Source organism: Pithys albifrons, chromosome 2, assembly GCF_047495875.1.
Source record: "Pithys albifrons albifrons isolate INPA30051 chromosome 2, PitAlb_v1, whole genome shotgun sequence".
Taxonomy (NCBI): Eukaryota; Metazoa; Chordata; class Aves; order Passeriformes; family Thamnophilidae; genus Pithys; species Pithys albifrons.
In genome coordinates, this window is record NC_092459.1 from 62,898,623 (window position 1) to 62,926,424 (window position 27,802).

A 27,802-nucleotide genomic window follows, 5' to 3' on the forward strand; every position below is an offset into this window, starting at 1 on the left:
TTCTCAACTCTTAAACAGCTTAAACTAACTGTTTTCCACAGCTTTCTACCTGCAAAATAGCTAAAAAGAAAATTCTTCTGGGTAACCTGTGGATACATCTATTTGTACAAGATTTCAACTGCTTTGAAGAGGTGTTCCAATTTATTAAACTGGAAAACAGCTCTTGTGGGAAAACCAGCATTTTGCACATATAATTAGGAAGGTATGATACTCTATTTCTGGAAATGCACAGTCAAGAGCTGGGAGATTTTGGAACTTACTGAAACAAATAGCTTTTGAACATGTGAAATTGCTCCTGAATATATTTTGATTACAGAATGTGCATGGCAATAAAAGAGTCCCTTGAGAGAGAAAAGAATTGGATTTAAATATTAATATTTGGCTGGGAACTGATTAACTTTCAAGCTAGAGCTGTTGGGTTTCTCACTGATAAACCCTTCTGTTTGCTTGAGGAAAGAGTCAGAGCTGGGATTGCCCTCTGCAAACAGGGTGCCAAGCCCTGTTTCAGGCATCAAACAACAATTGTTCCCACACTGGTCAGTGACAAATTGCCTTTTGGCCTCCAACATGATTTTTGATTTTGATCTCAGACACTTTGCATTTTGCCATTCGGTTGACTCCTGCTCTTAACTCCTGCAGCCATTACTGGCATACACTGCAGTTCCAGGTCCTGGCACTGTCCATCAGCTGAGGTACCCTTAATATTAGTATCAGGTCTGTTAAGAGAGGGAAAGAACCTTATTGCACTGTGTCTTTCTATTGCAGCAGCTTACAGAGTTCAAGAGGAGCTAGACCTACAACCAGAAGTATTTTCTTCTTTTTAAAGGAGTTCTGAAATTTTGTTTTGCTTTTCTGGATAGAGACAAAAGTTTTTCTCTCAATTTTATGCACTGTGACAAATGACTGGCTTTGTGGATGTAGTCAATACTTCCTATACCCTTGCTAATTCTGCCAGATGCATCACAAGTGTTTTGATAATTGCATTTTTGTTTTTGTTCAAGCCCACTTCTAGGCACAAGATTTTTAATATTTTATTAAAAAATAAACACACTGTTACTGAAAAAATCAGAAGCCAGATGCCCTTGCAGTCTCAGTACTCAGTACTCTTCCCCAAACTACACATTCTCTACTTTTTACTTTCATAAATTTTAGAATAATCTGATTATTTTTGAATCTTTGGCACTGACAAGGCTGATATTACATTAGTCTTTTAGAGCTTTAGGGATTTTATGAATGTTCTCAAACTGCAAAACAGTTCCCCCATCCATAATGTGAGTACAGTTCATAAAAGAAAAAAATCCATTAACATTAATGAGGTAGTTAAATATAAAAAAAATAAAACCCACTATAAGAAAATCTCTAAAAATTATATAGCTGTTTTTCTACTGCTACTCACTCAGCTGCTATTTACAGACATTCAGTGTTCTTTTGCAAAGCTAGAGTCAGAGCACAGAAGAACAATCAAAGCTGAACCTTGACCTGTGCTCCTTCACAGTTGTCTTTCCAGGGAAAAACCAAATTAAACAAAAACAAACAAAGAAAAAAACCCACAAAACCCCTCCAAACCCCACAAACATGCACAAAAATCCCACAAAACCCACCACCAAACCAAAAAGCTAGATCAAAAAAACGCCCAAAAACCAAGCAACCAGCCAAAAAACAACCCCCTTCCCCAAAACCCAACAACAACAGATCAACTTCAGCAGTTTCTCTCTCCACAAAGTTTGAATGGTATATCTAATATTTTGCATAGTTTCTTCATCCAACAGACACAAATATGCTTCACGCTTCTTAAACATTTTTTGGAAACTTTATGTGGAAATAGTGTACAGATTAGAGAACACAGCAGCAGCACCATTTTGTGCTGTCTAACACAAAGCCTACCCTCTGATACAGTCAGCGATTAAATGGCTTCAGTTGGTCTGCAAAATTAAAGCAGTCTGATCCTCCGGATCACTTGTTTTCCTATTTCCATCTCTGTAAGTATCATTGTGAACCTTATTAAGTTCATCCAGGTTCCTAACAGACATAAAGTCAAGCACACAGGAAAACTATGAAAGGGCTAGGGCAGAGTTCAGAGTCAACTGAAATTATTTTGCCTTTGAGAAACAAGGCATGCATATCCAATAGTAAAATTAGGATAGCCTAGCAAAATGAAATACATATAGGTATATATATGCGGTCTCATGCTAATAATTAATTTGTCTTGTAAAGGGTAAGCACTGTTGAAAGTACTTAGAAAAAATTACTAACAACCTCAGATAGAGGTTGCTGTCAAATAGAATAGAACTAAATGTGATTGAGCTCTGTAGCAGTAATTGACAAAAACATTGACATTAATGCTGAGATACTTATATGGAAGAATTCAGCACCTCATAAACCTCTTTCCATGCAAAAACTGACCTTTTAAGCTAATGACCGAGTTGTCTGTCTCTTGCATGGGAACTCAGCATGCCCAGCACTGCTTTTTACCCAACTTCCAGAATGAATCCCTTTTTATCCTTATTCTAAACCCTTTTTAGGACAGTTACAGCTTACTAAAAAACAATAACAAAATGGAATACCATTACAACTTAAATCAATAAAAAGTCCTTTCCTGAGTCTTGTCTGAACAGTTTCTGCTAGAAATTGGCTGAGATCACTGCAAATAAGTACAATAAAATGATGATGACCAGTTCCTTTGCACAAAATGAAGCAATAAAGAGCTTTTCTGTTAGCTTTATGTTTTTATTGATATATACCATACTGGAGACCACACACATTACTGTTATATATTAGAAAAAACATAGTTGTTTAAACAGACAAAAATTAAAGTGCAGTTGATTCATTGGCTTCTTTAAGAGGACTGGCATCTGGACCACATGCACTTCAAAGTCAAATGTTGTACTGAGATGTGCTGCTTTGAAGTACAGCTGCTGATCCAGACAAATTTTGGAGCCTCAACCAGCATATGAATCTGCTGTACTCTGAAAAAAAATCTATTTCAGATGCCAGTTTTAACTCAGTTTAGAAAATTGCTGTCTGGATCGGCTGAACTTCAAAGCAGAACATCGCGGTGCAGCATTTCCCTTTGAAGTGCAGCTAATCCAGATAGTGAGTTTTCTCTCCCTCCTTTTTTTTTTAAGCAGTTAAAATTGGCATCTGACCTTACTAGTATTTCTCATCACCATCTGCACATTCTTACTCCCTTCTCCCTTATTTCCTCATCTTTTGACCTCTGAAAAATACGGCAAGATTCACTGTCTTGTTAGCTCCTGCATTACCAAAGCTACCATAAAAAGGGTGGTTGTGGGGACAGCCTATACCAAGTTACATAATGGACACTGGCCCATTACTGCACATGGTTTGTCATAAAGTTTGTTAATAAATCATACTTAATTTTACCATCCAAGAAAAATAAAGCTCAAATTAAATCCCTTGTAAATGCTTGTATTGAGAGCATTCAGAACCACATTCTCATGGTTCTGCTAACTCATTTCAACGGTCATTAGCATTGGTTTAAAAAGTAGCTGAGCTCGATAGCATTCCAACTTTAAGAAATTCTAAGTTATTTTGTCACAGAAACGTCTCTTTCACAGGCAAGTCATCAAAGCCCAAAGGAAAAGGTTTTACTAGAGCAAGAATGAGATTACTACAGGCAGAATTTGCAGAGCTTCTGGCAAGGGGAGCCAAGGGTAAATGCAGTGCCCTCACCAGGACACACTCCCATCTTATAGATACATAGGGATGCTGTGATTTGCTACTGAATTAAAAGACAAACCATGAAGAAGTGCTGCACTCTGTTCAAACAATGAAAATAAAGTAAAAAACCCCCACCCAAATACATACTAGTACAAAAGGACAATTAATTGACAGCATCTCTCATTTCCTGAGAAATTACTCTGGAGAGAGAAAGAACTGGACAAAGACCAGCATTTTATTTACACAGGCCATGAGACATGTCACTAGGGTGATCTGTTCTTGTCAGGCAGTCTTTAATTAGAAAATTCCTAGAGAGAGCTCCTGCTCCCACTAGGTGCTTATTAAAAACTAAAGACAAAAGGGGTTAGTAGAAAAACCTAAGGAATGGATGGAGAACTCAGGTTACATTGGAAGAAGGCAAGAGTCAGCTGCTGCTAGCATAGGGAGAGGCACTCAGGATGGGATGCTGGATCTTGAATGAAAAACTTTCAGTGCTGTTATTAGTGAGTATTTTTAGCATTAAAAATCTAATTGGATATATATAAATATTTTAAGCATATTTAAAAGACATTTTATGGTTTGCTTACTGTAATACTCCCAAGCTTCATGTAAAACTTGCTATAAAATATTCAGCAGCCTTTTTATAACTAGTCTTAAAAACAATTTAAAGTCTTACTGTGTTATTTTTAATTATTTTTAAGTCCATGTACTTTAGTCACCAGATAAAGGAAGCAGGGGTTTGCAATTCTATTTCGAATGATATTCTGAATTATTTTCAGAAGCTTTGATGAATTGAGTATGGAGAGCAGAAAGGAATTTCCTCAGCTCCTAACTCCCTCCATTTGTGTAATTCTTTAATTTTACCTTTTATTGCCTTTTTAGAGACCAGGTTAAACCCTGTGTTTAAGAGCAAGTTTACCATGACACAGTAAACGTCTCTTATATCCTCTACTGGGGATATGGGGATAGGACTGTAATCCTGCATTTGCTAAAAGATAGCCTCATTCAACTAGGCATTTGCGCTTTCTATCATCTGTGATCAAGAACTGCGTTGTGCACTGATTTTGAAACATCTCTCAGATACTCTTAAAACTATAACTGTAATCAGTTTTATATGCATTAAAAAATACTGTAAGCGTCACTAATCTGTAGCCTCTCTGCTTTGTAGCTGGTGTGGCTGGGACTGAATTTCTATTTGTTTGTTGATACCTTCCACTGGTATGAAGATGACAACGCTTACATTTATACACGGATTATGCTGGGAGTAAGTTTGAGTTCGATTGTTAAAGGGCTTTGCAGTAAGACTGTATTCATAATCTGATTTTACTTGCATCCTTCATAAATCTTTTGGCGCTTCAATAGTAATTTTTCCATATAAGAGTATTATATTAATATTTTTTTCTTTTGCACTTCCTATACCAAGCTTGTAATTTAATTTCTTTATACTGTTATATGTACAGTCAACCCTGGCTTGGGCAAGAGCTTCTGCAACATGCCTTAATTTTAACTGCATGCTAATCCTGTTACCAGTCTGTAGAAACCTTATTTCATTCTTAAGAGGAGCAAGCATCGTAAGTACAATTTCTCAAATAGCCATATTATCCTCTTTCTTATTTCTGTAGTTCAGCAGTATTATCCATATCAAACATTTTCCAAGGAATTTTAATTTTTGATAGAGAAGTCTGTACACTATTGCCTAGTTATTACCATTTAAATTGTCAGCATTCATGACTGAAGAGAAACAAATGGCTTGTTTAACACAGTGCTCTAAATGCAACACTGATTTTGGCAGCTGCTGCATAGCATGGTGTCATGAAGAGAAAAGTGAGAAACTACAAAAAAGGAACATAATAATACAACTTGGCCAAATAGAGAAAATATATATCCATCATGTGTATTCTGTGTAGCTGAAAAGTGAAAATTGGAGAAAGAAAATGTACAGATAGATAAAAATGCTCTAAGGATAATAATGTGTATGTTTAAACCCTTCTGTCTGAGTAGCCACCAGTCAGGTCTTCGTTTGTGGTAAACCTGATTTTGTAACAGAGTGGTCATCTGCTCAGAGACATTAACATTAACCTTGGAATCACTCATAGGAAGTACTAAACACTTTAGTTCTATAACTGCAGCTTCAACTTGTATTGAATTATCACAGTCAGAGCAATTTCAATGCCAAATGCTTGGGTAAAAAAAACACTGATCTCTTCATGACTCCAAGAACAATAGGAATTTAGAAACGGTAATATTCAGTTATTCTATTGTAAGCTGGTTCTTGTTTCAGTTCTGCCTCTTTTTTTCCCTTGATTCTTAGACTTAGCTGTCAAGCAGTCTTTAAGCTGGGGAGCAACACTTATGTAATCGAGTATAGGAGCTGAGCATTTCACAAAAAACCAGTCGTCTTGGCCTTCTGAATCAGTTTGTGAATTTACATAAAATATATGCATGCCCACTTAGATGCTGAGTAAGAACTAAGAGAACTGGAACTCTTCTCACAGATAATACTTTGCTCTTGAGGAGCATAGTACAGAGCAACTTGACAGGCTCCAGCATGGTCAGCACCCGGCTGGATCCAGTGACTCTGCAAGGAGGTGCTGTGGATATTGACATTGCACCCTACAGTGCTCCAGATTTTTGGAAGACTTATTAAATGAGAAGCAACGTGGATAAATGCCAGGATCTTTGGCATGGGATCATGCCAGATCATGTGAGCAATCCAGACACCCACACCACCATTCAGAAACTGAATTCTGTCCATGAGGGCTGTCTAGGTTCCAGCAGAGCATGTTAGTTTTGGCCACTGAAGCCCACGGCTGGCCCCAGGCTGGCTCTGCAGAGGCATCCAGCTGGGCGTGAGCACATAACTGGCGAGCACTTCCAATAATGGAAGCCTGCTCGGTAACACATCAGCATGCAGCCACCTGAGGTCTAGACAGCCTCACCCTCTGGGGTGTGCACTTCATGAAAGCAGAGAAAATGTTTTCATTGCAAGCTGGCTCTGCCAGCAGTTCAGCTGTGCTCATACAGCTAAACTTGAGCTTGCAAAGCAGTGGTGGCTCAGTCTGGTGTTCTTTTAAAGAAAATTAATTAATTGCCAGCCCAGATAAAACACTCAAAAATCACAGCTGAAAATAGCAGAGCTTAATTAAGCCCTCTTTTGAGCCACCTACATAGGGTGAATAGCTTCAGGAACCCTGGAGCATCACTATGTGGGAGAGTTACCTGAAACCCCAAACTAGCCCAAAACTTCCACTGAATTCCTTCAATATTCCATTTTTAAATGTACTGAACTCTTCTCTTCTCAAAATGTGAGTTCTAAACACTAAAAGAATGTTATAAAACTAGTTCTGCTTTTTCACCAAGTGCTGTGGAGGAGCACTGAAGAGACAGCTTGACAAAAACATCACATTTCACAAGATGGTTGCCTATGGAATAGCTGTAAATGCAAGTAAGCCTTTTTTGGTTTTATCTTTTTTTCTTCTTTGCCTTTGAACTGTTTTGAATTTCACAGTGTTTCTGCCTAATGCTGTAATCCCCATCAGCTCTGAGACATGCTATTTTAGTGCAATCATTTGTTGACTGCAGCTTTAAATATGTGTAGGAGTCCCATCTGATTAACCATTTATAACCTTTTCTGCTTGAAAAAAGTTTGACTGTTAAGGCAATAAACCTTCAGGCTGAATTGTAACTACCAGTTGCCACTTAATAAACCTGACCAACTTGTGTGCTGTTAACATTTAGTGTAAATAACTCTGCGTAAATCCTTAAGGGTACATGTTTGGGGGGATGACATAGGACTACTGTCCGACTTCCTAAGGAAATGGTGCTTACGAGCCCCCCCCCCCCCCCCATCTGTTCACCTTTACATCTTCAATAATTTTTCAACTAGGTAATAAAATTTAATCTGAATTTGAAAGAGGTAGCAGTCTCAAAAACAATTAATTCTTAAATATTTATTTTAAGTGGGTTATGGGTATGCGGAACTAATAGCCCCCTTGAGGGAAAAACAGCATTTTGAGATCAAAATGTATCTGTTCTGTTGGTCCTAGTGACTTACTGAGATATAGGTGTTTGTTCACCTGTCTGGGAAGAAGAATAGCATCTTCCTATTCCCCAGGTAGTTAAAGGACGTAGGGAAGACTGAAGCTTGTAGGAATTCAGAAGACATAAGGGGAACTAGAGAAAGCATGAGGAAGAGGGATGTGCAGAGAAGAATGCACAGAAAGCCAATAAAAAGAAGGACATGAACACATAGAGATGGAGAGGTAGCTGAGACAGATCTCTCAGAAAATGTGAAGGAGACAGAGGAATTAATCAGGGCTATTTGCAAGCATAAGACATTGCAGGGTAACAGTTCTATCCCCAGGCTGTCAGGGTGGATCTTCATCCCAATATGTTTTTTCAACCTGAATGAGGGAGCTGCTGTTGAGTGTATAGGCTATTAATGTCCTCATGCAGTGAGACAAGAATATGAAGTCAGGATTGTCAATAGGAATCAATAGCTAAAGTTTGTCTTTTGCATGTTGTGCTAGAGAATTCAGCAGGGATGGCTAGGGGATGCAAACATTCATCTTATAGTGTATTATGATGATTTACTCATCTGTCATGGCCATTCATTTACTAGAGCTCAGTTTCAGCATAAAGCAGATTCCTACAGAATGCAACATTGCTTCTTTTATTAATAAACCAACCCTGAAATGTAAATTAACCAACTTCTACTTGGTGTATAAAAGGTCAGGCTCCAGAAAGAAAGTAAAACTGCATAGTCAAACCTTTTATGTTTTTGGTTTCTACATTCATATTAAAAAGTTTGCTAGTCCATTAAAGTGGACAATTTGGGAAGTGCAACTCTATCAAAAAAGTGATTACTTTATGGCTTCAGTAATTCCAAGGAAAAAGACACAGGAGCTGATGTGAAATGACAGGAAGAATTATCATTTAATTCTATCACTCTCTAGGGAGAAAGTGAGTGTTTGTTGTTGTTATTTGGGTTGGTTTTATTTGTTTGTTTTTCTAAAATATCAAATAGACAAATAGTTGATGAGATATTTGAGGAAGAAAATACAGTACAGGGAAATGTAATGAACAAAGCATAACAACTTATGAATTCAAGCTTCCCTAACAGGGAAGTGAGAAACAACCCATATTTGGGAAAACATTACACCACTGTATAGTGAGGCTTGGGTAAACAATAGCCAGAAACTCAATTGTCTGAAATTAAATTCCAAATGCATAAAAAAAAAATCTACAGCATGAATTGGGACAGCAAGGGAATGCTTCAGAATAAGGTACCCCCACAAGTAAACGAAATCCCTTTTAATAAAATCTAACAGTGGTAAAATGATGTGTAAATAGATGCCATTTTCCTCTCAACTGACACATTATTTATCCAAGTACTACCTATATTGCCTTTTATTACACAAAAACATAGTCAATTCCTATCAGTCTATTGCAATTTAGTAATTCTTAGTCAAATTAATTATGTCCCCTGTATGATCAATAGCCTAAATGTGGCAGCAAGAAATTAAACCAATCTGAAGATTAGATCAGTAAGCTTAGCCTCCCAAAATAAAATTGTAGACTCGTTTATTATTAGAGTAACATATATTCTCATCTTGCCAGGTGGTGTTATTCCAGTGTATTTATTTAATAGCATACTAAAAATAGTCAATGCAACATTAGTATCGTCTGACTTCTAAGAGGCAGCCAGCTCAGCTGAGGTGTGTGTGGCCTTGGGAAGAGTACATCTGTACCTTTAATTTTTCATCAGCTCTAATACAAATTCAAGAGCAGACTTTAATTGGTCAGGTCATAAAGGGATATAATAGAAACTAGTGGAAGAGGGAAGTTGGAGGAAAGAGAGAGAGTAAACAATGCTATCTATAATCAAGGGCATCATTGAAAATTCAGTAAAGGGAATTCTGCTTAGTTTGGCTTCCTGTGTTCTGCATGCCTGTCTGTGATAAGAGCTGTCTGGGAGTTATTCAGCCACTAATAAATCTTCCTTATAGACCAGTAACTTTGCTAGAATAAAATCAGAGTTTCATGCACTCTCAGTTTGATCAGTGCAAATAATGTTGTGCTTTTTAATGCAAAAGAGACTTTTCAACTGAAAGGCAGTGGTCTGAAACTTAAAGATACCTACAAGAAATAGTAAATAATGTTATGTATACCTCCTACTTCTTGTTGTTTTTACCCTCTTAAGAATGTGCATTCATACATTTTCTGATGTGGGGAAGATTGAAGGGATATTTTTTTTACTTTGACATGTTGTGCAGGTCTTGAAGAACAAACCAATTCTAGCATTGTTTTGATGTTTGCAGAAAGGTTATGTAGATATTTTGCCCGAACAAGCTTTAAATTATGATATTAATAAACTTCTTTTTAAGGAAAAATAGGGGAAGAACAGCAGGTTGTTTGTAGTGAAGCTGTTTGAAATGGTGGTTCTAACTCCTTAAAAAATCCAGCAGTGTGATTTCTTTAAAAACATGCAAAATGTAGAGAGAAGTACAGTGATGCCAGGCTTCTGACAAACACTGAAAAATCTATAGCTACAAGTACCAGAAAACCTTTCCATTTTCAACCACTTTTTGGTGGACTATGTGAAAGGGCTTTGGTGATCTGAGTCACATTTTTGTGTAAGCAATTAAGTTTTCAGGGAACCAGATGCTTATCTTCAAAAGAGGTTTAGCTGGTATCTCAGTGTTATACTTCCAGAAAGTACAGAAAATCAAACTTCCATTAAACCTTTTTTTCAGTCAGATTGTTTAAATCCAGACTTAGTGCAAGCACTAGGAAGGAAACAATATTAAATTAAAGATTTTAAGTTTCCAGCTCCAATAAAAAATGGTCCAAGTCATGTTCTTCTTTGATGTTTATAACCATTACTAAAAAAAAATCCTATATGTGTGGTCACTATTTTAATTTTTACACAGCTTGTGCTTTTTTTAGTCTACAAACAAAACACAAAGTTAAATTAAGGATTCTGTTTAGCTAGAAATAGCACAAGGCAGTGGATGGCAGGAAGAACCCAAGCTTGGTTGGGGACAGAATTCCTCATGCCTGGGTTATCTGCTTGGAAAGCTGTTCTCTTCACTGTGGGCAGAAAGGCCAGGATTTGACCTTTTGACTTTATCATGATAGGCTGGTTAACCAAAACATTTAACTGCTAGCAGCAAGGTCCAATTTGATTATTATCCTGTACAGGCATGCAGAAAAACAGAGAGTGAATTCTTTCCTCAGATAAACACATGCAATTTCTTTTTAGTTCAAGGAGAGTTGTGCATGCTTCACTGAAGGCACAATTGGCTGAATAAGAGTAGCTAAATTGACCAGACTTTCAAGATAATTTAATTACATGTCTTTGTATTTAAGAATATGTACAGTAAACACCATGCTTTAATAGCAACTCTATTCCTACTTCTCTCCTTCCAATAAAATCTTTTATTTGATCTCAGAGGTGGACAAGATAGAACAACTCAGGGTCAAATACAAATTAATGGATGTTAAGTGCTTCAGAGGTTCCAGATGTTGTTAAAAACAACATTCAAAATCCTTCAGTCTTCATGAGCACTTATAAAAAAGAACTTTGTTTGAAAGACTGGATGATTTATCCCATATGTTTCACTTGGTAATGCAGAGTGAGGAAAAAATTGAATTGAAGATCCTGAGATGTAGTACCTTAAACTTGACTTTCATGATTAACTTATCTAAGTGGTGCAAGAAAAAAAAAACCAACTGTTGTAAGCTCAGATTTCAGAAATCTGCATATTAATTTTGGAACTGCAAAGACCTTCAAAAATGCACTTTAGGGATGTAAAATATTTTAGTTAATGGCAATGTGTTCAGTGCCAAACTTTTTAGTCTGCTACAACTATTCTACATTAAATGAACCACACTGAAAATGGAATTAGCTCTTTTCATTACTCTTACCATCCGGGTATTTTTAGATTGCATCCTTTTTGCTTATTAATCTAATAACTTTTGTTATCTAATAACTTTTTGTTATTAATCTAATAACACTCCAGGCAATATATAAGTTCATGGGAGACTCAAGTAAACCAACATATTCAGTACATCATTAGTTTGAATGCTAATATTTATCAATGTATCATTTTGCTCTGTACATTAATATCTACCAAAGAGTAGCTTGCAGAAAAAAAAAAACCCTAACAACTCTCTTGTTCATTCTGGAAGTCTTCTACACTTGTAATATCTTCTACCTGTCAGATGAAAACTTGAGAGAATGTCACCTAGAAGGGAAGATGTGGTAAATCCCAAAGAAGAAGGTATGATGATGTTTCCATTAACAGAAACACAGTGAAACAGAACAATATGCATACGGAAAAATCAGTGTCCTTCAACAGCCTGCAGAAAAATCTGACTAGGTTAGGTTGCAGAAAGCAGATCTCTCCTTCCAGGGAAAAGTTGTAACATCACTATTCTTCATTGAACCTTAGGCTTGAGACCTTCTTGAGAAGCTGTATCCATTCAACCTATTTTTTTTTCTGTCCAAGACTAGACTCTGTTAGGAAATTTGGACTTCTGTCTGTCTGGAGGAAAATACCACCTTATTTTATTCTCAGCACGCAGCATCTACCAAACAGCACTAGAATTCATGTTACTGCTGACATGACTAGGATTTGTACAAATCATATATAACCCTGCACTTTGAGGAAAGTGCAAAATGTTATGACCTTTTAAACAACAGAAATGTCATCATTTCATGTGAATACTTCACAGTTTGCAGCATCACTTTAAAAAATTCTGTTTGGAAGGTGAAAGGGAGAAAGTGCGTTTTGCTAGGAACACAGATGCAAACCTCCACATCTAGTCGATGTTGCTATTTTAAATGAGCAAGGACAGTACAAAACCTCCAACTGAGAGTCTGTAGGGAACCCTTGGTAAACCACCACTATGGATCCTAACTGTGTGAAACTCACATGGCCCCAAGGTTGTGGTGACTATTACATCATAGTTATAAAGAGCATCCTGCAGGTATAGAGGGCAAGTAGCCCAAATTACATTAATCATGAGTGATGCCAAAATAAAAATGCTTAGTGGAAGTCCACTCAGAGATTAATTGTCAAGGCTTTCCACCCTTTGAAAGTTTTCTCTCCTCTTAGGCCAGTACCAGACTATGTGCACCATGTAACTCCACAACTTACCAAAGACAGCAGTCTGTTACCCCACACTCCTGTCCTGCAACTGAGCTCTTTTAGGTGTCAAAGAAATCAGGTCCTCATCAAGCAATGACTTGGTTCTCTTCCAGCTGGATCTGATCCTTACCAGGCCAACACATCTCTTCTGAAAGGAGCCCCTTGTAAGAACAGTTCCTCTCTTCCCACTCAGCACTTAGAAGGGCTGTTAAACTTAAATACATCAACAGTGTTTATATATTGCTTATACACTGGAGAACAGATTGTCACAGCCCCCACACAGCTGTCTCCTAAACTGTGCAGCTCAGAGCTTCTTGGGATTTGGGGTTTTAACAGTCTGAATCTACACAATCTCACTCACTGCTTGTGGTCTAGTGTAACCTTCCTTCCAGCATCCCAGAGCTGCTGAGGTGCTCGGAGCACCCTCATGTGCAGGCTCTGGGAACCATTTCCTGCCTGATGCCGGCCAGACTGTTTCACATGCAGCACCTAATCCATAAGAAAGTACTCAGGACATGCCCAATCACTGAATCCAATACTCATGCTCACAGTCACACTATATACACTATTTCATAAAATGACCAACCTTCACCTGAAAGCTGCTTAGATTGCTTGATCCCATTATCCCGTTTATTGAAAGGTTATTTTAGAGTCTCATTCCTTTGATGGCTTGAATCTGTCTTCTCATTTCCAGGCTCATTTTATCTCTGTGCAGTTCATACCCATTTCGATTCAGTCTCCATTCTGCTGAAGCGATTGCAGCTTCTATAAATAATTTATTTGTTGGGCCAAAGATTAAGAAAAAATGGAAGCCTGATTTTGCAGTTTGGGTGCTCAAGATGCTCACTTGGGATGACCGTGTCAATAAATGCATGATTATTTTTATGAAGAGTTTCATCAGGACACAGCTGAAAAGAGAATATCCAGTCAGCCCAGTGACTAGGAAATGTGATTTGGTTAAAGCCTTACTTTACATTTAATGCAGCAAGGATTTTAAAATAGGTCTTTCATCTCCCAGTGAATATCTAAGCATGTGGCAATGAGGTGAAGCAGGTGTCAAGGAGTGGTGGGGGGAAGTCCCTAAGCTAACACTATATTTTGAATGAAGTGCAACCTGACAGTCAGCCAACCACAGCTCATCTACTGCTCTAGAAGAATTGCCTCAGAAGTAGAGTGAAAATAGTCTCTCTCCAGCCTGGACACCTGGGATAACCTTCTGCTGGGGGGAAGAGTGCAATGTTCTACCTTTTTTTGCGCTGGCTGCTTTAAACACTGCCATGGCCAGAATCCTACTTTAACTCATATTTCCATGCACACAGCTCTCCCCAGGTGCTGCAGAGGAGCTGGACTCCAGCATGTAGAGTGAGGGAGGGTAAGCACATAAAACACTTAGCAACATTAAAGTTCTTGGGCAAAGTCCTGTGTTCTCATCCATGATTACACAGTGACTAGCACAGTAAGACATTAAATTCATGCACATAGTTACAATTTTTGAAAAAAGGGAAAAAAAAGGGGAGAAGAGGAGGAAAGAAAACAGAAAGAAGAAAAAAAAAGAAAAAGAGAAGAGAGAAAAAGGGAGAGAAGAGAGAAATAAGAAAAAGTTTAATTATTTTTTTTTAGAGAATATTGTTCAGAGAAGCAGGTCATATTTGGTTTACTACAACTACTGTCTTTTAGAAACATTTTTTAAATGGTCAGGGACAGAAACATATAACCACTGAAGGAGAGATGATAACAGGAAGCTAATTATTACTAACAGAAATAGCATATCCTAATAGCTCTACTGTAAACATATAATTATTTTTCATTGTCATTTTTTATGCTTTGGCTTTTAATATTTTGCATTAATTACAACTTTCCTGTAATGGATTTGAGAATCTCTCATATTAAAAAATGAAACTCTGCACCTACGACTTTATCTATGTTAGCCAATACAAAAATTAAGTTCTTCCTTTTCCACTCTTGAAATTATCCTCTTTCCAGCCAGTAAAATAATTACAGGGGAGTTCTTACTTTAGTCTAAGGCATTTTTCTAAACTGATGATTTCACATACCTTTTGAGAGCAGGCCAGAAGTAGAGGCAATATATGATGCTCAGGACAAGTCAGATCTAACACTGGGATTTGCACTTCTCCCTTGAAGTCATAGTTCCTGTGGCTTCCCCAGGCTACATCTACATAAATTAATGCTACAGATACTTGTTAATAGGGAACAGATTTTGAGTGCATCTCTTAAATATCAATTGTGTAAGTTGCAAACTGGTCCATGCCTAAAACAGTCAACTCAGTGTCCCGTGTAGCAAGGGTAAACCATGGTGCATCACAGTATATTAATAAAAAAATAGGAATTTTAATAAATTTGCCTAATTTTGAACAATTTAAAATCAGAGGCAAACACTTCTCTATCAACCCTCAAGAGGTCCTTCTTTGATGAGTGCAGGGCACTTGACTGTAAACCTGGGAGGTGACCCTGGAACTGTTGCTCCCCTCTCCAAAGGGAAGCAGTTGCTTCATATCAGACAGGCATTTGATAAAATTCTCTTTTTATTGTCAGCTTAACCCATGCAAAACTCTCAGTTTATGCCCAAGCTTTTCAAATAGTTCAGAGTATGCATAATGAAGTTCTTCTGGCACTGTGGACACATACAGCGTGTCTGTAATTTCACACTACTCTTTCTCTCATGCAGCCATCCATATTGTTGCCCACTTGATCAACATCGAGCGGTATCATACCAGCCAGTCGAAAGAAGCTGGGGCATTACGAAATAAACTTTCTGGTCTTGGCAAGAGCTCAAATGAAAGCTACTTGAACCCAATCAGGACCTATGAAACAGTAGGCTGTCACTTTTTGGTTTTCCTCATCTGAAAAGTTTTCCTCTGTGGATTCTATTGCCAGTAAAACTGTATTTCAAAGCCTTTTAACCAGAGCAAGAAGGTGCTGCCAAAGGTTAACCTCAATTTTAGCTGAAAACACTTACTCAGAGCTGCAATTTTCAGGTTATTCAGCTCAAAGCAATGTCTACAGTGTTTTAATTAGTTTGTCAGGAGACAGCTGGTGGGGGGAGGATAAAGGAGTGTTGTGAATAGTAGGCAAATAAATGAACCTGCAAAGAACTAAAAAAAAAACCAACCAAACCAAAATTATCAATACGTGGAACAAACACAATTTCTTTTCAGAAAGAAAAAAAACCAAACAGCAATGGCACTTCACAGTATTTCTTTCACATTTGCTATTTGCCTCTTCCCATGGTTGTGCAGCATCTTCCCAATCTAGGGGTTGATTCTGCCTCATTACACGTCGAGTGTTGCTGCCCAGGGAAGAGCACATTGAAAACCACACAAAGGCCTGCTGCATATAGGAAGCAGTGTAGTGGGAAGCTAGTGCTGTTGTGTGCTCTTCAGAGCCTAGCAGGACTACAGGCTCCTCAACCTTGCAAATAAGTGGTTCTGTCTGCTTTGGGAAAAGAACTGACTGTGCCTCCTGTCCGCTTCCTTGGATACCCCATAACAGCATTATGAGCTTTTCCTTATAATATTCATGCATGTAGAAAAACAGAGCCTTGCTGCAGAGTAGCCATGTAAACCATGCAAAAGTTAACAGCTTTTTTTCCTTATTCCATGGTAGTATACATCATATTTATGTTATATGTTTCCTTGTGTATCCTGTTGCATACTGTTCCATATTACAGGGTTGAAATGGCCCTAGTGAGACGCCCATACATATAGTTTCTGCTCTTTAAAAAATTTCCACATAGTCAGCATGAACTAAGGACTGCTTGAACACCATGGAGTGGGGCTCTTTCAACCAGCAATGCACTCCACGGAAACAAGAAACAAAGTGAGATGATGGCTGGACAACCATTGGTAGGATTCACTAGCACTTTTCAGTTGCCAGGCTTGTCCTGCTTTTTCTTAGCTCCTCTCCAGTTTAGATAGTGTGGGGTTTGCATCTTTCAAAACAAACAAGCAAACAATTCTCAAATTTGAAGAAAATCAAGCAAATTAATGTAGTCAGTGGCATGAATGGAAAAGTCTTCATGTTAGTGTAGACAAAATAGTCAGGTTTATCAGAACAGGACAGCAAGCCAAGGGCTCAGCTACACAATCTTTCAGTACATCCAGTGACCACTTTCATTGCATGTGCTTGAGGTGTTCCTCAGGAGCAGAATAAAACTCAGAGCTTTGAATGGGAACTTACCATCTTTCAGCATGCTTTTTTTTCTCCACTGAGCATTCCCATGGTGATATAATCATGCAGGCCACTAATCAGCATTAAGATCCTAAATACCCTTGAGGAGGAAGGCTAGACATTTTTGAGATCCTTTCCCAGGTATCTTACAGTAATATACTATACATTTACCTTCCAATTTACAGTCTAGACTTTAACTTCTAATATTTATATTTCTTTTATCACCCACTTGTGTTTCAGTAGCTACACTCAGAATTCAAAAATTATGAAGGAAAGCAAACAAAAGATTGCTTCTAACTTCAGAGAAAAAAATTCTAAGATCAACAACTCAGGCTTTCTTTTCAGTTTCATCCTACCTCCCTAGAAGTAATATACTAAGTGTCTTTGACATTTTTCCTTGTTTCATCTCAAAATTCAAACTAGCCACTGTAGTGGAAATGTTCAAAATATCACCTAGATCAATCCTGTTAATATGTAATAGGATCTGAACACACTCTTCACAGGTACCAATTTGAAAATGTACTGTGTGCTGTCAAGTATGAACATTTGAAAGAATGATTTTACTGTAACAAGTGACTGTAAAAATGGCATTGTGGAATTTTTTCACCTCTACAATTTCCATATCAAATAAGTGCGCTTTACAAGTACAATATAGGGTGTTTTTTTCTGCTAGTGTTTGAAGCTGTAGAACCAACTCAGAATCCAGAAGACATGCTGAGCTCCTGCATTCATGTGCACAAGCACCAGGAAAACAGATATACACACTTTTCAGGCCAAATGGGGACTTAATTTACACTCTGCTAGCATATTTAGCTTGATTCTCATCTTGCATGTGAGATTTTTATTGTTGTTCTTCACAATTTGCACTTTATAACTGCAATCAACATCTGACTGTTGCATTCAAAATACCTCTTCACTCTCACTTCAGTTTATTTTGGTGGGTTTAGACAGATGTACCAGATCTGTGCTGATGTCTGTGAGTCATGAACAAGAAGGAACATGTTGTAGCCCAGCATGTTAATGCTTCGCCACTAACAAGCATAGAAATGTAAATATAAATATGTATTTTAAAAAATAAACCTGAGTATTATGCAATATATCTCCAAATAAATGTAAGGAAAAAGTAAACAAGAAACATTGAATAACAGTACGCCATTTTTGTGCACCATTCGGGGCTCCTACAACCTTACAGACTTTGAAGTAAAGTAAGCACAAAGGAGATCCACACCTTTGTGGTTGCAGCTGTCTTAGCACCTCACTTTAACACTCTCACATTAATAAGCTGGTTTCTAGTGCTGTTTTGCTTATTACATTTCTAGGTTTAATCTTGTAATTTCTCTAATTTTTTTTTCTCAGACCCTTTTACATAAGTAAAATTGATAAAAGTATGGTTGAGACTGTCTAAAATCCTCCTATCAATTCCTGACACAAATAAGTGGCAGCAAACATTTACATATCCATTTGGGAGAAGCGTGAGTGGAAATGGAGCAGAGGGATGTTTTTCTATGCTGTTCTGTGATGAAATGATTTGTCTTGCCTCCAGGTCTTGTTCTGGTTTTGTTACTATGCTGAAAATATGTCTTACATTTTGGCTTCACATGTAATAGAAGCAACAATAGTAACAGTAACAGAAATAGTAATAAAAGTAACAATTATAACAATAACTAATACTTATTACTTTTACTAATATTAATAATGTATTCTTATTCTAGAGCACAATAGGAGAAGTACTAACCACCATAGCTGGAATAACTGGAGTTGTGATAACTGTGGTTTTCATTCTGATCATTACTTCATCCACTGAGCTCATCAGAAGGTCATTCTATGAGGTGTTCTGGTATACCCATCACCTATTTGTGATTTTCTTCACTGGTTTAATAATCCATGGTATGGGGTAGGTGTCTGCATAGGGTATATGTACACAGTTTGAGATGAAACACAATGCAAATCTAGCAAATCTATAATCCTGTGCTTTTTTTTCCTATTAACAAACTGCTGGCATCTTTGCTGGGAGACAGATTGCAAAATGAAAACATTTTGAAATTAAAATATACCACTTTTGTGAGGGCTAAAAGTGCCACCTAGTTCTTTCAGCTGCTCTCCTACCATCTTACAACCTGCGCCTTATCAATGAATGAACTTTCATGCCTGGGAACTGGGGGCATTACACATAAGGAATCAAATCTCTGTGGGTTCAAACTAGTAATTTATGCTTTTGCAAGAAACCTTGTAGAAGCTTGAAAAGCTTTCAGCATGTCATCTGCCCTATGGTAGATATCTCTTCATCCATTCTCCTCCATATCCATAAATGGAAAGTTATTTTGACCTACTTTCTCTGGAAGGAACAGAACCCCAAATTTCCTCTCCAAAGAGATATACTATGTAGTAGAAGTAGGTACTGTATTACAAACCAAGTTTAAATAACTACAGTAACAAACAAGTTTTTGACTAGCCCAGTCAGATGGCTTACATGGACATGGATGACTGACCTATTGCTCAGTGTCTCCCTGTTACCCAGTACAAGAGGAAGGTCTGTCCTCTTGGTAGAGGGTTCTGGTTTCTAAACTGAGGGACAGCAAATGCGGAGGACCATCCCTGAGAAGCTCAGGGACTAATAAATCCCCAGTCAGTGCAGAGTGAGAGCAGGAAGGTTCTTAGTGCTGAAGACATTTCCATCTTCTGTTTCCAGCTCCATTGACATCTTCTGCTTCTCCCTTGCATGCTATCCTGCATTTCCTTTTCTCATTTCTGTGTAATAGTGTTCATGTGAATCTGCAGTGGTGCATCTACATTCACATTTTAATTCGGATAGTGAGTGTGGTTTTATGGCAAATCTCACGGTCTTCCTCACTCCCTAGATTTGGCTCATATCATGACTCAATCCCTGGGCTGCATAACTCAGTGTTTGGGGTGTAAATACACTGACCAAAACACACTGCTGTGTGCCAAGCATTAACAAGTGATCCATTCACAGGACCAGCTCAGTCCTAGTCCCAAGCCCTAGGTAACCCTCAGTCATGTCCACTGAAGGCCCTCAAAAAAGATTGCTTTGCTCCATAGATCTTTCCCTGCTGACTAGCTAGTGTACAAATGGCTGCAAACTGTAGTAAAGCTTTTCAGATCTGAGGGTGTTCACAGAACCACAGAATGGGTTGTGTTGGAAGGGACCTTAATGATCATGTGGTTCCAAGCCCTCTACCATGGGAAGGGACACCTCTCACTAGACCAGGTTGTTAAAAACCCCATCAGCCTGTCTTCATTATCATAATGCACTTTTTATGTCTATTTCACAAAACATTTAGGTGATATAGCCCACCACTGAAGTACATACAGAGCCTTACTCTTTGCACAGAGAAACTCTTGAACCCCCACCAGTGTGTGCATGTGCCTGTTCTCTGGAGGTCATGGATGGCATCACCATGAGGCAGGCAACAGGCTAGTACAATATTTTGTGGTGTGTTACTTTTCTCACCTCTTGCCTTGTGGTTTGGGGGTTGCCACATACAGGTTGGCTCTGAGTGGTCCTGAAACTGGCCCAATTAGTCAATTGACAGAGGCATATCTGCAAATAAATGATCAAAACTATGTCCTGGCCTGATTAAAATGCCCCTCATCCCCCCTCTCTCCAGCAAAACTTTTAGAATCTAACTTCAAACAAGTATAATGAACTCTCTAAAACCTTCAGCTTAGTAAGCTCCCTCTGCCTAGACAGACAAACAACACTCCCCAGCAAGAGACTTCCCTGTAAAGGGAAAACTTATTTAACAGCCCTGTCGATACCATTCAACCAGCTACATGCCCCAGGCTGGGAGTGCACCACAACAGAGCAAGCTTCCTCTGGTCTCAGCACATCCCTAGCACTACTTCATTTATGAAAAGCAGTCAAACCCCAAGGTTTCATCCATTTCCCACTTCTTTCTCCTTACCAAGTGGCAGAACAAAACTCACTCAAGCCTACCTCCCTCTCTGTCTTTCTGCCTAAACTGGTGGCAGAGCTAAGCTAAGTATGGAAATGGGAATTAAGACAAACAGTATGAAATAAACAGGATTTCCCTTTAAAAATATTACTTCTGTACCTATAATCAACACCAGCTGAAACCCATTTAAACGGAACTGCTCAGGATTGATATCTTTGGAAAAATTCACATCATTGATGTTCTCATAAGTAAAGAAGTTAGAATTTAATATGTTTTGGGAGTATACATCTAATTACACTCCTCCAACTTTATTTGTAGCTTTAAAAATGCATTTAGTAAAGGAAAAAGAAATTTGTCACTACTAAATGTTATCATTTTACTAAACAATATCAGATGCTCAAATACAGAGAGGTCAAAGAGCCTGCTCAAAAGAACTTGGAAATCAAATTTTGCCACCTACAGTAAAATGTTAATTTTCTATGAAAGGACTCTCTACAGTTCAGCTGCATTGATGCATACTAATCCTGTAATACAGTTCTTGCCTTTGGTTAAAGTCATGGCAAAACTAAAGGAAAGGGAATGTGTACAGGAGAGCAGAACAGGCTTGAAATGGTCAGTTCTCAAACCTTCATTTATCTCAGAATTGGCATTTGACTGCTAGTGCAGAACCTAGAGATGCACAGAAACCTTGGCAAGAAGCATATCACTAATGAAAATTTTTGTTTTAAGTCAGCTTGTCCGAGGTCAAACACCTCAGAGTCTGCTGCTTCACAATGTCACTTACTGTAAAGATCACTACTGGGAATGGGAGAACGCCACTCAATGCCCTTTACCGCAGTTTTCTGGCAACAAACCTGTGGTAAGAGTGATGTTTGTCTTCTGCTTTTAATTTAATGTCCTTCCTTGAGAGGCTAAATGTCTTAGGGAGCTGGAGCATATGCTAGTACTGGCACTTAGTGTCATATTTAGAGAGGAGTTTCACATTCCTGTTTCATAACATCTCCCCGTGCATCAAGATCATGATACCAACCTCCTTTATAATAAGTATAAACAGGTAGAGATGAAGACTGTTTTATACACTTTTGGTGTCATTAATAGTAGAAGATCCTGGAAGATCCTTTAGCTAGTGAACATTCTCCTTGAAGGGTATGAATATCAGCATTGTACTCTACTTAAATCTGTTGTGTATTTTGAATTATTCAGTATCACAAATATCCTTGATGTTTTCATTGCACAAAAGATAGCCTGCAAGTGAAAACCATATGAGGGCAGATATACAGAAAACACAATGGGACTGTAAAGCTGGGATGCAAATTAATATTATTATTTTAACTAATAGTTCTTTAGTATGGATAGTTTAAATACCAAGGGAGAATAAGTTGGAGAGAAAATTATGTCCTTGCTTTGGGGCACACGCTTCATATTGTCCAGCCTTGATCTCTTAAGTTAGGTAAAAAGGAGAGAATTTGAAACAATGAATTATGAAAGGGAAAGGCAAAAGGCAGGAAAAATGTCCCATGGAAGAGTGGTTTTGCTAGAACAAGATTGCAAATCCACAGGGGGTAATTAGGTAGCAGACTTGTACAGTATGTCAGATGTCTTGCATACAAACAAAATCATTTAACATTTTCAGCTCAAGATTTAGCTTGCTCATATGCAAGTTTTTGTTGTTCCTTCCAAAAAGAGAAAACATACCAAAGGAAATCCTAAAGAAAAGGAGAAAAATTAGCATTCAGTGTGTGGTAGCTCTTTTAATGGCTGACATAGATTTTTCTTAAACTAAACTATTGTTACCCACTACCCAACCTGCATATTAATGAGAAAATGAATGCCTCTCTAAAAATTTCAGCTACAATGTCGCCATAAAAATCAATACATGGCTACACACCGTGAATACAGACACAAGTTTGCTTCCAACAGCATGTCTTGACATTCATTATCATAAAACTAGCTGGAAAGAACTTCCACTTCTCTGTGTTAAACCTATTTTGTCACACTTTCCTGCCTATCCAGGGCCATACTTGCAAAGTCACATTACTTTAAATGAATTATGATAATACCATATGGCATATAGATCATCTATACGAACAGTGCCTTGCTGGATGGGTAATGTGCTGTGGTTTGATACCTGCTAGACACCACAGACAAATAGCGCAAATTCATTCAGAGGCTAAATAGCCATGGCGAGGCTTGCACAGCACTGGCAGTGGTAGGTGCAGGTGGGACTGAGGAGGGAGGAGACAGCCTTGTGCACAGTTGAGATTGTGTGAAGTGACACCACAGTACACGCCCTGCTGGCCATGGCTCCTGGGGGAGGCTACCATGATGGAATCCCTTTCTAAGTCATGCCACGTCGGCTCCCCTGCTCCATATTTCAGTAGGTAAGAAGGAGCCCAATCTGGCTCCTGCTGAGGATGATGAAGCACTTCTGTTGCACCTGGGACACCTGGCTTTTATCCTCACAGCCTCTCCTGAGCCATCACTGCCCCACCTCAGTTCATTCTCATTATAGGAGGAAACACTACTTGAGCAAGAATACTGATGCCCTGATTAGCCACCCAGGAGCCATGTTTCTTAGGAGCCCATATCTCCTGGTGGATGACCTGTTGTCCCAACCTAGCCAAAGGATATCTTGGACTGAATACTCCATTGCACTGAGTAATGGCATATTTAAAATCTCAGCTGAGCTCTCTCACAGGGTAGCTTGCAACCTTATCATTCCTGTCACATGCTTTTATTTACAGGTAGCACAAATGGAAGGGAGAAAAACAGATCTCATCATTATTGTTGCTTCATATATGCAAATATATTCAAGACATAAGATTACCCACTGTGCAGAGACACCTGTAGTGTTTAGGGGCAACGGATATGTTGAGTTTCTGCTTTAACTGAGAATCTTTTGGCTTATGCTGGTTTCTTCCCATTATTAAATCATGGAGGTTCGGTTGTTGGTTGTTTGTTTTTTTTTTAATTTAATTTTCAAGACTTAACCTTGGGAAATTGCTGCTCCATCCTCTTAGCGCTTTTAAAGGAAGCCACATAATTTTATGGCTTGCTTCTCATAAAAGATACTTTATAACCCCTGTTATCCAGTTTGTGGAGCAAAGTCAATGTTTTAGCAGGTAAAGTTCCTCTGGAGATTTTAAGCCACATTGTGGAGTATTCAGTTTGCTAGAATGAGCTGTGTAATTTCATCATCATCATCATCATCATCATGGCTAGGCTTCGCGAACAAAGATTTGAGAAGGGCACTACCCACGCTTGCTGCAAGCATGCTGGTGGCTAAAAAGGCCGATACGGGATAGGCAGGTCCGGTCACAAAAGGCACAGCGGAACGTCTCCCTAGGTGACATTGGCAATGAACGGTTCTTTCTGCGTTGTCTTTTCTCCTCAAGACTGACTCTCCGTGCATTCTCAAAGGAAGCAGCAGCGTCATGAATGGTGTGTCTCCATGAATCCCGATTGGCGGCCAGAGTGGACCATTGATGGCAGTCAATATGGCCAAGGCTGAGGTGTTGTTTCAGGGAGTCCTTGTATCTCTTCTTCAGGGCTCCTCTCTTGCGGCAGCCGGTGGCGAGTTCACCATAGAGCACAATCTTCGGAAGGCGGTGATCCTCCATCCTGGAGATGTGCCCTGTCCAGCGCAGCTGTGTTCTCATCAGCATGGCCTTGATACTGCTGACTCCTGCCTGCTCAAGAACAGACATATTGGTCACGTAATCAGACCAGTGGATGTTTAGGATTGAACGGAGGCAGCGCTGATGGAAGCGTTCGAGAAGCCGCAGGTGGTGGCAGTAGATGACCCAGGATTCAGACCCATATAAAAGAGTAGACAGTACAATGGCTCTGTAGACACTAATCTTTGTACTTTTCTTCAGGTGTTTATTGGACCACTCTTTTATGGAGTTTTCCGAAGGCTTTGTATGCCTTTGCTAGCCTGTTGTCTATCTCTTTGTCAATCTTACCATCTGAGGAAGTGGTACTTCCCAGATAGGTGAACTGCTGGACTGACTTAAGCTCTGAATTGCCTATGGTGATGTGAGGATGATGGAAGACTTCTTGAGGTGCAGGTTGGTAGAGAACTTCCGTCTTCTTCAGGTTGACTTCCAGCCCAAAAAGCTCAGCAGCCTCTGCAAAGCAGGATGTTAAGCGCTGCAGAGCTGCTTCTGTGTGAGCAACGAGGGCGGCATCATCAGCAAAAAGCAGCTCACGGACAAGGTCATTCAGGGTCTTGGTGTGGGCCTTCAGTCGCCTTAGGTTGAATAGGCTTCCATCGGTACGATATCGGATGTAGATGCCGTTTTCTTCATCGAGGTCTGCTGTGGCTCTTTGGAGCATCATGCTGAAGAAGATTGTGAATAGACTTGGTGCAAGAATGCAACCTTGTTTCACACCATTGGTTATCGGAAAGGGCTCAGACAGTGCATCGCCATATCTGACTTGTCCACGCTGATCCTCATGTAGCAGGATGATCATTTTGAGGAACTTGGGGGGACATCCTAAACGTTCCAAGATCTGCCACAGGCCTTTTCTGCTCACAGTGTCGAAAGCTTTGGTGAGGTCAACGAAGGTTACATAGAGACCTTTGTTCTGTTCCCTACACTTCTCTTGCAGTTGTCTGAGAACAAACACCATGTCTGTGGTGCTCTTATTGGCTCTGAAACCACACTGGCTTTCAGGTAGAAGATCTTCTGCAATAGTGGGTACTAATCTGTTCAGAAGTATTCTTGCAAGGATTTTACCAGCAATGGAGAGCAAAGTAATACCTCGGTAATTTGAGCAGTCTGATTTTCCTCCTTTCTTCTTGTACAGGGTGATGATGACTGCATCACGGAGATCTGGTGGTAGTTCCCCTTGTTCCCAGCAACGCACAACAAGCTCATGGAATTTGGTATGGAGTGCTTGACCTCCATGCTTCCATATTTCAGGTGGAATTCCATCAACCCCAGCTGCCTTGCCAGTTTTCACCTGTTGTATGGCCTTGAGTATCTCTCCCATAGTAGGGGCTGCATCCAATTCATGTTTCACCGGTTGTTGTGTAATGTGCTGAATTGCTGAGCCTTGGACTACACGGTTGGCACTGAAGAGAGTCTGAAAGTGCTCAGACCATTGGTTCCGGATGGAGGTTTTATCTGTTAGAAGCAGTTGACCATCTGCACTTAGTAGGGGGCTTTGAACCTGGTGTGTGGGTCCGTACACTGCTTTCAGGGCCTCATAGAATCCTCTTTGGTCACCCAAATCTGCGCATAGTTGTGTCTGTTCTGCTAGGTCGAGCCACCATTTGTTCTGGATGTCTCGAAGTTTCTGTTGAAGCTTACTGCATGCAAGACGAAAGGCAGCTTTTTTTATATGGCAAGATGGCTGAGCAAGGTGTGCTTGGTGAGCAGTTCTCTTCTTCTTCAGCAATTCCTGGATCTCTTGATTGTTCTCATCAAACCAGTCTTTGTTTTTCTTGGAGGAGAACCCTAGGGACTCTTCAGAGGACTGCAGGATGCAACTTTTAATATGTTGCCAAAGCGCTTCAGGAGAGGGATCCATGGGATTATCTTTAAATCTAGTTTGAAGGTTTCCCTGGAAGCTGTCTCTCACTGTGGCTATTTGAAGATTCCTGACTTGGAGCCTCCTTCTTGGAATGCTGCCTCTCTTGGGTTTGGGCTTGCAGCGCACAAGGCGGTGGTCTGTTTGACATTCTGCACTCGGCATCACTCGAGTATGACGGACATCACTGACATTTCTCTGTTGTACTAAAATATAGTCAGTGAGGTGCCAGTGCTTGGATCGAGGATGCATCCAGGTTGTCTTCAGGCTGTCTTTCTGTTGAAAGATAGTGTTGGTGATGGTGAGCTGCCGTTCTGCACAAAACTCTAGCAGGAGACGTCCGTTGTCGTTGCAGTTTTCAACGCCATGCTTGCCCAGGACTCCTTTCCAGGCTTCAGAATTCTTACCTACTCTGGCATTGAAGTCACCAAGGATTATGATCTTATCATCTGCAGGAACATTTTGGGTGAGGCAGCGCAGGTCTGTGTAGAATTTGTCTTTTTCCGCTGGGTCAGCTTGGAGAGTTGGGGCATATACGCTAAAAAGAACAACATGTTGCTTGTTGTGTGGAGGGAGGCGTAAGGACATAACGTGATCAGAATGACCTGTCGGCAGATTTTCAAGTTTGGAGGCAATGGAGTTTTTAATCATGAAGCCAACTTCTGAAAGGTGTCTTTCCGTTTTGGGTTTGCCTGACCAGAAGAGTGTGTAGTCAGCACCATGTTCTTTAAGGCTGCCTTCCTCATGAAGACGAACTTCACTGAGAGCAGCAATGTCAATGTTGAGCCATGACAGTTTGTGGGCAATTAGAGCAGAATGACGCTCAGGACGTCCACTATCCCCAGTATCAAGTATGGTTCTGATTGTCCAACATGCGAGTGCTAGTTTGAGCACACCTTTGCAGGCAGGTGTATGCCTTTGAAATCTCTTTGGTTTTGTTTGACCGCATGGAAGATGCTGGTTGGCCGCGGTTATCCAACCGGGTGTGGAGATGAGCTTTGTTTAGGCCACCTTTGCTAGGCCCCTCTCCGTGTGGAGCAAGCAGTGCTGTCCCTAGAAAAGGCTGCTTGGTCATTCAGGATGCTGCCGCAAGAGACTGTCATCTCCGGGGTCAAGTCTCTAATGACCAATATCCTAAACTGTCTGCATGCAGGGCTGGGTCTGCGGCTTCCAGCTGCTTCCTATCACCTGCCGTTTTCGACCCTCCCCTGTCGCTACAGGGCTTTGCAATGTGGGTGAACCCTTCAAGCCTGTGCAATGGATTTTTTAGGTGAGGCACAGCGTGTGCAGAACTGGCCCCACCCTTTACTCCTAAGGTTCATC

At 39.6% G+C, this 27,802-nt stretch overlaps 1 protein-coding gene across 1 annotated transcript in view; it reads left to right on the forward strand.

Annotated features, from left to right (window-relative positions):
• The first annotated feature begins 4,139 nt into the window (after positions 1-4,139).
• NOX3 (NADPH oxidase 3) overlaps positions 4,140-27,802 on the forward strand; it is a 42,697-nt gene continuing 19,034 nt past the window's right edge. Inside the window, exons 1-7 of the mRNA XM_071549275.1 lie at positions 4,140-4,184; positions 4,850-4,945; positions 5,142-5,252; positions 7,042-7,126; positions 15,523-15,668; positions 18,737-18,918; positions 21,671-21,800. Of these exons, the coding sequence (XP_071405376.1) occupies positions 4,140-4,184; positions 4,850-4,945; positions 5,142-5,252; positions 7,042-7,126; positions 15,523-15,668; positions 18,737-18,918; positions 21,671-21,800 (795 nt within the window). The remainder of the gene's footprint in view (positions 4,185-4,849; positions 4,946-5,141; positions 5,253-7,041; positions 7,127-15,522; positions 15,669-18,736; positions 18,919-21,670; positions 21,801-27,802) is intronic.